General features: G+C 44.9%; 1 protein-coding gene across 1 annotated transcript in view; it reads left to right on the plus strand.

Annotated features, from left to right (window-relative positions):
* Window positions 1–12,315, plus strand: part of LOC146185839 (uncharacterized) — a 102,995-nt gene that overhangs the window by 83,208 nt on the left and 7,472 nt on the right. Inside the window, exons 3-4 of the mRNA XM_084607930.1 lie at window positions 566–701; window positions 12,177–12,310. Of these exons, the coding sequence (XP_084464056.1) occupies window positions 566–701; window positions 12,177–12,310 (270 nt within the window). The remainder of the gene's footprint in view (window positions 1–565; window positions 702–12,176; window positions 12,311–12,315) is intronic.

Genomic DNA, 12,315 nt, shown 5'->3' on the forward strand with positions numbered 1-12,315 from the left:
GGGGCGTATGAGGGCGTATATATATGATTGTGCACCAAAAGGCATGCACCAAATCGTGACTGCGGCACCCTAGCCTTGTAGAGAAAACTTCAGGTGACACTGTGGCGGTGTATTAATTTATTTCCATCAGTAGACGCTATTGAATATGTTCGAAGCGGACTGCTTACGATTTTCGTGTCCTGATTAGAGTTGCGTGTACCCACATAAAGCAGGAATTGGCAAGGCGCCTGGTTTCAATACTTGCACTTTAATATTCGTGTGAAAAGGGTCCCAATCACATTTACTTAATTTTATTTCTCCTCGTCCAGGCAGGTCAGTGAGTAAGACGCTTGTTCCATGAACCAAAGTTTGTAGAATTAAATCTCTGACGTCACAGCCGCATTTTAATGTAGAAGAAAAGCAAGGTTCCCGTGTCGTGTGCGATGTCAGTGAAAGTTAAAAAAAACGCCTGCAGTCGAAATATCCGGAGCCCTCCACTACGGAGTTTCTGATAGCCTGGGTCATTTTAGAACATTAAACCCTATAAACGAAGCGAAACACATTTAATGTTTGCGGGCGTGCGCAGGTCAGTCGCAGCTCAGTCGGAAGCCTGTACCTGAGGGAGACAGACCTCAAGACGGAGGGACTCTACGCCTGCGAGGTATCGGCCGACGCACCTTCTTTCCAGACGGTCCGCTCGGAGAAGGAGCTCAAGGTATATGGTAAGTGTGGGATTAGGTAGCGACACAGAGACGTGTTTCCTACCAACTGTATGGGGCGCGAAGGCGGGCGTGAGGAAAAGGGCGAGACAACAGCATTTTGTTTTTCTCGTAAGGACAGCAAATAACAAAATAATATTTTTGTCTATGAAGATTTTTGGGCACACAAAGCTACGCCCAATTGCTCTATACGCACATTTATGCCTGCAGCATAGAACGTCAGAATGGTTTTGAGAAGAATATGGCGATAGAAATTGGATGTATTCATTGCTCGATTAGAAAATCACTAGGAGTTTTCTGTCAGAACTTTACGCGAATTAGTACGTTATAGCTTTAGTGTGCGGCCAAATTCTAACGGTCACTTTTAACTATCTAGGCCGGGAAAACAAAACTGCTATTTTCTTTTCTACGCCTAAGTAATCAGAAAAAGGGACCTGACTTTAAACGTGTTTATTGTTTTTAGAATCTCGAAAGGCTTTGGCCAATGGCCGACGAAAAATTCGCGACACTCTAGCGTGCGAATTACGCTTCTTCGTGGTCTGCGTAAACGATAAACGTGAGATGCACTTAGAGTGTATCCGGGGTACACTCGAAAATACTTCTTCACTTTGTAGCTTTCACAGAAGCTATCGCATCAGGGCAGGGCATTTCTTTATTAGCGCCAATAACTTTCTGTGCCGAGTATTTTGTATTTTCTTCCGTGCACTGAATTACATGGAATTCACTTTCACCATTCTATTAGAATAAGCTATTTAGTTTCGCCAATTTCCCTTCGCACAGCAATTTCGTTAATTTCCCATAGAACAAAGAGCTATATGCACTTTTTACGGAGGTGGCTTCGTGGGTAAACACAGCGTTTGTACATCCTATTCATACAAGAACACATTTTGCCGCTGGCAGCTACCTTTTACTGCATTGCTACCATTTCTGTAGGGAAAAGAATGTAAGGCAAATAACAAAAGCATCTGCGTCGTTCATGCTTCGGACTTCGCCGAGAGAAAACGAAAGACCTCAGGAGACACAGCGGCGCAGTTTTGCGCCGTCGGGAAACGCGCGCACCAAAGCTTAAACTCAATTTTGGGGCAAATTTCTTTTGCACCGACATTGTCTCTTTTCCCCGTGGCTGTACTGTCCCAATAGCCAGATTTGACAAAGCGCCTCCCTCTAGGCACGCCTTCAGTGGGAAGCGAATGCTTTTCATCCCAGCGGAGCAAGAAACAAAAGAATGATAGAAAGAAGATGCAAAATGCGGGACATTGCGCTCCAAGCACGCGTGCGAGCGTTCATCGTGAGAGCATTCAATGTGATTAGATTTGGGAAGGCATATGCTATAGGGCGCTGCGTTCTCGCATGGCCGACCATTCAAAAATGCACCGATGTCGCAGGAATTTCTTGTTGAAAACGCTCTTCAAACGGGGCCTTGCGTATCTTGGCCGCTGCGAAGTAATTTATCACGCGTAGGGACCCTTCCTTTAGGCACTATTTTTAAACATAGCGCTTTCAAATTTTTAACTTCCTATGACGAATCGGGTTGTGTTATGACTATAAATAATTTTATGCCGCCTCTGGATTATGATTTTACCACCGCAAGACGTACAGTTTGTCCAAAGCTCCTCTATATTTTTTTTTTAAATTATAACATACATTGCCATTGCGAATCCTGCACATTGGACTGTGATTTGTTAGACACATGTTATCATTAACCCGCTGCACGGAATTTTGCACATTACATTTATGAGAAGTAATGCTCTATTGTAGCAAAACAGTGTTTCGAAATGGCGAAGGACGTTGCCTGACCAGCTGGGCCATGTTCAATGATCAGAGTTGAATTAGTTGTGATGAGGTGGCTCCGAATTGCACACAGCTGCGTTAAATTGAGGCCACTGGCGGAGGTCCTCCAAGCGGCACGCAAGCAGATGATGACGGTACTGTTTGATGACTTTTCAGTTACGCTGTTTTCATGCACATGTTTTGGTGTCTGTTTTCGGCAGGGCTCTTAGACCACATGTAGTGTCGGCGACCGTCAGGCACTAACCTGTCCTTGCAAACCAAGCTGGTATTCATCTGAAGTTTTTTGGAGTGGCAAAGAAAAAGCCAAACTTATGGTTGGGCAACTGCACTCATGTGTAATCGTCATGCCACCAGAAAAGCCATTTGTAAGCGAGCTGCTCAGCCGTTGGCATAACCATAGAGGATGACTTTTTATTTCTTTTAGGGGGGCGGCAACCTCTGTTAATACAGGTTTCATATTTGTAAAATACGATTTGCTGAAGCGTTAAGAGGCGGTAGTTAATCGCTTTATGCTCGATTTCGGTGCGTTTGCTCTAACGTAGCGCTGTATAGAACAATTGTCTAACATTTACTAGAGCAGGCATTATTTCAGACCACACTTTTTATAGCAGCATACAATTTTTTACCTGTCCTTCATTGCGCTTTGTCATCAGTTGCCTGAGTGGCACAGAAGGAGCCACCAATGATGGTTGTCATTTATGTTTAGTGCCACAAGTATGCCCCACATCTTTACCTCTGTCAGCTCCATGCAAGAACTTTTATGAAAGTGCAAGAATACGTAAATTGCTTGCAGAAAGACAAGCAGTTAAATCTGAAATATGCACGTGAGGGTTTACCCAGGTTCGAAATATTTTCAACATAAGCGGACCATTTATATTATACAGCAAACTTCAGCTCCCAGGACTGCGAGCTCACGGCAAGTTGAGCGCATAATTAAAGCTTAGATAAGCCTTGCTTTGGTGGGCTGCTGGCTGCAGAAGTAAGCTCTTCATAAGGTGCGCTATCGAGTGCGTCGGGTGCTTATAAGAAGCGCAGTGGCTTCGAGGGGAAACAGGTTGGAACGAATGACGTGGGGAGCTGAAGGTTCCCAAGAGCCAACGTAAGGTTCAGATTGCGCGCGTGTTTTTATGCACATCGACGACCCTGCGCCCGACGTTAAACATCCAACCGGTGCCTCTCTAGGGAAGAACCTATAATTCCCTCTCGGTGTCCGCCTCATATGTGGCTCTTTGCCTGCGCTCATCTTCGATTTGTTCTTTCCACTTTTCGGTAATGTCGTTTGCGCGGAGGCAACCCCAGGCGATGCGTTAACCACACGTGGTTAATAGCTTGTGAAAGTTAGGTGGAGGACCATGCACCCTTTTGAGTGCTAAGTGCTGGCGAGAATCGTTAAATCGCTCCTTATCTTCGCCCACACGCCGTACTGTGGCACAGGGGACGCATATTCTGAATTGGCTTTGACGGTGTGTTTGGTGCTTGCTTGTTATTGGGCTAACGGGACCCTAGGGAGAGGTGCTCCCCGAGTGAAGGCAGCTCCATCATCGCTTAATATCTTAATTTCAGCTAAACGACTTGAAAACTCTTGGCTTTCTTCTACAAAGCTTGCGAATTATCGTAGTTACGGTTAGGATGCAATGACGTGGATAGTCACTAATGTATGTTCTGAGATTAGAAAAAAAAAAGTGTTTGCAAAGCAAACCTAAGCTTTTCTTATTACTGGTCCCTCGAAAATGACACAACCAACATTGAAATTGTGGAAAATATTTCGCTTGAGTGCCCGACGTGTGCTGACGAGCGTGCATACTATGAACGTTGCATGGAGAGGCTCTCTCCAAAGCCTCTAATAATGGATAGTATATTAGGTCTCTTAGCCTTCCCTAGGCAACAGATACACGAAATGAACTTCTTACTTGCGTATTAAAATTACACTGGACATCTTTACAAGCTCTGATTTCACATTGCATGATAGCCTCAGGTATTTTTAATGCTGTTATAACTTTGTCAGCCCATTTGCAGGACTACATATTTCATCATTTAATGCCATAGCTTTATTCCACGATGCACTTTAGAGTGGGTTTAATTGCCACATTTTTTCTCCCTCTGCTATATATGGATTTTTCGTTTCTACACAGCTCTATTTTTGTATTTCACTCCCCAATTACATTTCCTACGCAGAGCAACATGCCAGCGAATTTTAAACGCCGGATAAATTGTCTGTTTTCTATTAAAGGCCCACTGTCCACCCTCCGGTCGAAAATATTTTCTTCCCCGGTGACTGTGAGACTTCGCCCCTAGAACGCAAGGCCGCAAAATGTTTTTGAAAAGAGTAACTAATAACGCAGTTACAGCCACCGCAATCACCCGATTCTGTCATGCCTCTCTCCTTCCGTTCCCTCGCAAAGGTTTTTCACTTTCCTGCCCGAGGTCGTCTAGCCTCCGCAATACAAATTCCTCTTCCTCCTCCGCGTTTGGCGGGAGGTGGGGCGTGGCTCTCCGCGAGCGCGAAAAAAAAAAAAAGAAAACGGTCGAGCGAGCGCGCGCCGCTGGATTCAGTCTGGCCGTGGCGAGGGAAAAGCGCGCTGCGAGCGGTAGACATCCATCCTTCTCCCGTCAGTCAGCGAGACGGACCAATGGACATCGTTCGCGGTACGTACGTCATTGCTGTGGCCCGTCGGGCCAGCGCAGGAAACGGGGAAGCTGGCTTCCCGGAGGAGAGCATGAGAGAGCTTTGAATTGTATTTTCGATGCTTTGCGGCGCGCGTGTCACTGTAGCATTTTGCACAGACTATCTCCGGTACCTGATCGAAACACTGGGCTCCTTTGCTTAAAAGGGCCTTCCCTGAACAGGGGCCCTTTAAAGAGCCTTTCTCCCTCGGCATCCATCACCAACCTATCAGTGGCATTCCTGTAGTCGAGTACAAATAGACATATAAATTACAATGCCCGCATTGAAGGATATGAGAATAGTACCGCGGTACAAGAAGACCTATTGTCGAAGTGATAAGTTTCGAGTCCAACTGCAAGAAGCTAATTGGAAGGGGCCCGCTTACGTAATGCTGTTCTTGGACTTTAATGCGAAGGCTGCAAGGCTCTAGTTCAGCTGAAAAACTGGCATTGCCATAAAAATACTGATGTACCGTGAGGAAAACACAGATTGCTGGACTGGATCATGACGTCAGAGCCACATGACCTAAAGCGGGAATTTCAAAACAGCATACAACATTCTCTCGTGAAACGTAACGTCATGCGTGAAAGGAAAGCAACTAAAACATGACATGTAATCCAAAAGAAATGTCCCCACATGTTTCAAGTGATATAAATTTATGAAGTATTTATTTTATAAAAATAAGAGTTTCAGTTTTAAAGCGGAATTCAAACCCCCGACATTTTGTATGCAAGCCAGACACGATAGCGAATAGACCCCGCAAAGAACGCTCGTACACTTTTGAAACAGGCGACGCTCATTTGCATGTCATGTGGTCTTTAATGTAGTGGTATTCAACGACTGTGTGCTAATGGGCCTGTGCATAGTTCGAGAGGACTGCAGACCACTATTGCGTCATACGATTAAGGGGAACCTTAAATGTCTCCCTAATACTTTGCGGCGCTCTTCTATGCTCACGAGCGTCATTTTACACCAATTCGATTAGTTAACGATTAGTTGAATATCGCCAGCAGTTTGCAGAGAAAAAAGATCGAGGGATTATTTCATGGTAACTTATTAAACTTTACACTTTGCATTTGCGAAATGAAACATTCTTATCAATGATTACCAAATTACTTATTACCCTTGTCTGAATGAGAAAAGGCTCGTTCGTGGAAGTCATTTTTAATGCACGAGCAATACGAGCATCATGTAATTGCTAGCCTGAAGCAGTATCCATAAAATTACTTGTATGAAATTTTTTTTTTTAAAACTGTCATTCTCTCCTGTCAGCATTGTACAGGCCGGCCGCATTGCTCAAACGGCTAAGCATCATTACTTAACGTAGCAGATTACCAATGAACATAAACACGTACTGAGAATGCGTAAGTTACATGTCGTCTTGGGTGCAAGCAAATAAATGTTATTGTATTAGGATGCTGATTTTTAAAGTGTTGTTTAGTGTTAACTCAGTAAAGCTGTTTTTATTGCGCTATAAACATAATAGTTCTTAAATTTTAGGTGTGCTTTTAAGAGAAAATACTTTAGTAGCTTCGCACAGAGATATTTCCGTCAGCGTATGGTTACTGTTCAACAGATCATTGGTGTCAACAAGGGTACGTTCGCCAATTAAGACACAAAACATCAAGCTATCCACAGTGCGACTGAGCAATGTCTCAGTAGCTCTGGATCTGCATTTCAAATTTCGGCCTGTTTTCTGTCGCTCCTCTTGCTTTTCAGGGCCTGCCAAGAAATTGTCGATCAGTATTGTTTTATTCCAAAGGTTGTAAGATGCAAAGTAGGACCTGTCAAAACGTCCCACGGGTACCTGCCATCGTTCTCGAGGTTTTCTAAAGAGTTGAATGTATTGTGTGTTTCATACAGATAAATATTAGACTGGTCACTCCGCTTAAAATGAAATTTAACAACGATCCGCTGCAAATCGGAATTCTGCAGGGCTGCCTTATTGCCACATGAATAAAATACTAAAGCTGTTTGCTTTGTACTTTCCAGCATTTGTTACGGAGCGGATTTAGCAGTGAATTAGGCAAAAAGGGCTAACTAAGCACATGTGCAGCATCCTATCACCCATTGCCCCTTCTCTTCCCCGCAGTACGATTGCGTTCTTTTATGTACTTCGAACTTGTTGAAAGCGAGAGCTCGTTCTTTTTGTCGCAGCCTACCCTTCGAGGATGCTTAACATAAAAAAAAAAACATAAAAAGAGCAAATATTTTTCCTTTCACGCCTCTCTCTGGCATTGGGGCGAAGCGCCAGAGCTGAAATTGTTATTTTCTTTTTACAGATATTATACTAACTACCGTGTACAACTCAGCAACGTTGGACATTCTAGGCGCTTGAAATGAGACTTATCCGCAAAGTTTTCATCAGTAAAAATTAGTTTGCGACTTTGATATCAATTGATCCCCAAAGCGGTCGCTGCAAGGGTATTGTCTTGGGAATACGGTCAAAGTATCACCAGTAATTGACAAGGTAATAAAGAAAACCCCAGTAAAATCCTACCTGCAAAAGGGGGAAGGAGCTTGGTTGGGCACGCACTAACAGAGGAATCAATGAGCGACTTATGACACTAAACCAGGAGATGGCTTCTGCCTTTGCATGAAAGTAGACGAGAGGCTCTTCAGTCTAGCTGACAAAAAAGAAATTCTCCAGTCGACCGTACTACAGAGAATACTTTCACGAAGCTCATAGCGACTCGCATAAGGTAGAAGTCGTTACTTTAGAAGAACAGAGACGGAGAGAAATGGGGATCCGCATTTTAACCTCTGCATGCGATGTGCAAGGCGTGTTAAGAAAGAAGAAACAACTTGCCTTTACTCAGACGAATTCATTCAAACACTTTCATTTCGGACTTTAGGCCCGCCCAGAGTTTCCCTCAGCAGCTGCATGCAAAGAGATCGTGTACAATTTAAAATTTCAAAGTGAAAGTAGTAAGAGGGTGTGGCCGGAAATTTTGGAAAGATAACGCGTGGATGCATTAGGTAAAAAACATGAACAAGAATTTCTGCTGCAGTAGAAGTATCGACATGTGTGATCGACCATCATTTGCGATCTGGGAGAGATCTTAAGAAAAAAATCGAAAAGCGTATGGCCGACGCGAACGGATTGTTGAACAAGGTTTCACCGTACTCCGCCCAGCAAATGAAGCTTTCTTTTTGCTTTCAAATACAAAATACAAAATAAAAACAAATTTCCTTTCAAATACATATATTATGGTGAGGCTACACACACATATAATATGGTGCGGCTACCAAAAAGTAATATAAAATAATATACAGGCGGGCTTTAACCTATACAGCTTGCTCGTCGATACAAGCCGCATTGCGCTGAGACAAAATGAGGGACAATTATTGCTTAAAACGCCGCACTAATGGAACAAACGCTCGCTAAAGGATCTATGCAACAGGTACGTCTTGACTACCTTGGTAACTGTAGCGCAAACTGCGAAATGTTTTTTCACCTTTAGTTCAGGGTTGGCTGCAATAGCCGCATACTAGGACATCAAAGCGGTGACAGCAGTCGGGGCGAATGTCTCTTACTAACCAAATAACGTGTATAAATGGTTCCAGGCTTTCATTTTGCTTGCAGTTACTATTTTGGGAGTGACAAGCTTATCTCGTTGTGAGCAAATTAGAAACGCCTGAGAAGCCGCTTTCTCTCCAGTTGTAACAGAACCACGATAGAGCGAACGCAGGCGGGAAGCGGTTGTGTCGTATTCAGTACGCTTCGAGGAAAGTGGCGCTAATCCTCTCTGCCCTTGCTGGGTGGATTAGTAGCGGCGCGTGTAGAACCAGTAGCAACATATTGCTTGCTCCATTAGACTCGCGCTGTAGCCGCAGCCGGACTGGAACGATATTAGTCGTGTTTCCGGCAATTACAGGTAGGCAGTTTCTGTTGTGGAAATGAGTCCCACTGGAGTGGAAAAGAGAGAGCAGCCAGTGGCGGGAGAGTATTAGGCTGCATGGCCACGCTTTTCGCGTATATCGCTGTTCCCATTTCCCATCTTATTAAATGCCAGGCCCCAGTACACAACCCTCTGGGGACAAATGCATGATGAAGTAAGCAGGTGAGCATTTCCTTTTTAGGTTCGCTGTGAGCGAGGTTCAGCATCGCCAGGATTATTCTATCGGTGAGGCGGTTAGAAAATTGCTGCTGCAAAAAGAGGCACTGACCTACCTCTCGCACTGCAATTATTTTTTAAGGTCCCTCCTCGGTCGTTAGCGGATCTTGCTGACAAGGCGCACCGCGAAAGTTTTTGAACCTGTACTGCCCCTTTGTGTGTCCTTGCACTAAATTTCGGCGGTAATGCGTTCAGCCAGAATTAGCCGACGTGCCGTGGCTCCGTTCACGAAACGTTCTGATCTGGCATCGCGTTCGATAAAAAAAAAAAAAAAAAAGGATAGAAAGCTGTGCGAGTTAGGGGTAAATTGGGGCAACGAATAGCTTGTCAATGCGCGTATTTTGGGTCATTTGGATGATAAGCCTTCGGTGCTGCAGTGCCTCATTTGAAAGAACAAGGCAACCACTGCTTTGCGAGGTGGTATCAAATGATGTAGTAATCAAAATAGCGATATGCTAGAGGCCGGGAGAATAAGGGCACTGACCAAAGGTACGTCAAAAGTTATAAACTGAGCGCTCACAGCTCACACCACTAAACGGACACAACAACAAAGTCGCCGTTTCGCGCAGTACTTCCTGTATAACCATGAAAAACATAATAAAAAGACAGGCAGAAATGGCGATAACATCTTCATTATCTTTACTTAGTCGTTGCTTCTCCGAGTACCATGTCCATAGTCTGTAAAATGTCATGTCGGTTGCTAGGTTAAAGTGGCTTTAAGTCGAAAAATATGCAAGAAGGAAAGTATTCGTCGAAAGAAAGAATTTAATTTTGTTTAGAGTGGGTCTAAAAATGAAATCGTTGATTTAGATACTCCCCACGCTGTTCGGCATGTGAACAAAGGCTTTTCGTCCATCTTCTTCAAGCGCTTCCTCAGGATTCTGTTCACTGTCACCGAATTCTAAAGCACCTACTTTCTGATAGATGCAATGGAACATGAGCAGGAAAAGAATATCAGTGATATCGCGTTATTCAGAGGTAAAATCGACCATGCTTGCAAAGGAACTGCAGGTAATGTCTTAAAAAAAAAAAGCCGTTCGTGACCACGGGAATCTAGGAAACTTAGTGAAGTTTTACAATTTTTCAGTTCACTTAAACAAAAACGTAAACAAAATAAAAGCAACACAACTATGATTATTAGGCACCCTTCATCGGTTCTGGATGAAAGTGTCTGTACATGAAATGCTATTCAGGAGTGGTACTGGAATGTTGACATTGTTGTGAATAGTACACGCTTTACGAAGTTCCCTGCAAGCCTAGGGTTTGAGTGTTGCTGATTCATGCAGTGCAATTGAGCGAGAACCCAGTAAAGCTAGGGAGCCAAGCAGCTCCTTCTTCTCGCCAATTTTCAGACTTTTGCAGCAGCAACTATTGTATAAGGAACGCCTTCATCGCGCAACACTACGCACTATTACCGGCCTACCTAAGCACACTTCTATAGCCGAACTTGAACGTTTGGCCGCTCTTCCACCGCTCACCACCATTGTTACCGAGTCACAGACGCGTCATCGAATATGTCTAGAGAACACTGTCCAAGGGCGTCGCCTACTGGCCTGGGATGAACAGCGTAACGACAAAATACCAGCCCTATATGCATCTCTTCCCCCTTGAGAGATGCCAGTAGTCACACGCCTCCATCGCCGACCTATAAACCCCGATTTTGTCATTCCCAGGGAGCTCCTCGCTGCCCATCATCGACAAGAACGAATCCCTGATACGACTGACATATACACCGACGCATCGATTACAAGCGAATTTGCATCTACGGGCTGGGTATGCGAGAACAACCCTTCTCTTTCAGGCGCTTATGCCTGCCACCTACCTCAAGGTACTCCTCTTCATGCTGAACTCCTCGCGATTTGGGGAGCCTTTTCAGGAGTGCCTTGCACCGGAACTGGTTCAATACGTATTCTTACTGATTCTTATGAAGCTTGCGAGGAAATCGCTACTCCGGGTTCACAAGGTGCAACAGCTACAGCCATACAGCGCGTCCTTAAACGCCACCAACTCGCGACCAGGACTGTCGCTATCCACTGGACCCCAGGTCACTCGGACGAGTCAGGGGGCAATGCGGCGGCACACGCCGCGGCTGCCTTGGCAGGTCGGATGTCCACATTTACTTCCCCACCCCCCTTGCTTCATCCTTACTCTACTTTGAGCGGGCAACGCACCCCTTCTCTTGCCCTTATGCACTATACTCGGACCAGTCTTCGTAGCCTCAGTCAGCATCGCATGCAGGTGGCCACACCAGACCCACCTTTTACGAGAAAAACCCGCCTCACCCGAAGTCAAGAAGTCTTTTTGAACAAGCTCATTGCCCATGAGGCTTACACGCCACGTATTATGGCCTGCTGGCGTCAGTATACGGAGAAAATGATTACGTTCCCCCACTGTACGACTCTAACTCGCGGCGGCATATCTCTGGGATGCCCTGCTTTTTCTACTGGACGCTCCGAGATCAAACCCTACCGCCTGAACTACCGTTCCCTTCTAGAAACTGATGCTAAAACACAAATGATAGTTGCCAAGTATGGCTCACTTAGTGGCCTGGTTAGAGCAATGTGATTCGAGTGACGACCTAAACAATGAAGATTCTGTCTACTCCCCTTTATCCCCATCCATGGCCATGAGCCTTCACATTCAATAAAGGACATTCAATAAATCAATCAATCCCAGAAGTTTGGACTTTGACTTGCTTCTTTTTGCTAGCGTCTAATGTGCGCTACTTCAGTGCTTACTCCGCGGAACAGTGTGAGTATAGTGTGAGGTACACTATACTGAAAGCAATATCGACAATTGAATGCCCACAATTAAATGGAAAAAATGCCTGCTCTAATTGGCTGCCAAGTTAACTCTGCCCGTATTTCAAGGTTTTAACCACTTTCTGCTTTGTGCTATTTTCAGTGTTGCCAAAAAAGGGGCCTGAGATTACAGGCACGAAGCCACACTACAGGATAGGGGACATCGTCAACGTGACCTGCCAAGCAGGGGCCTCAAAACCGCCAGCTGTCCTAGGGTGGTACATCAATGGCGAACAGGTCAG

The sequence above is a fragment of the Amblyomma maculatum genome, chromosome 6, assembly GCF_055883805.1.
Source record: "Amblyomma maculatum isolate TAMU_Amacu chromosome 6, ASM5588380v1, whole genome shotgun sequence".
NCBI lineage: Eukaryota > Metazoa > Arthropoda > Arachnida > Ixodida > Ixodidae > Amblyomma > Amblyomma maculatum.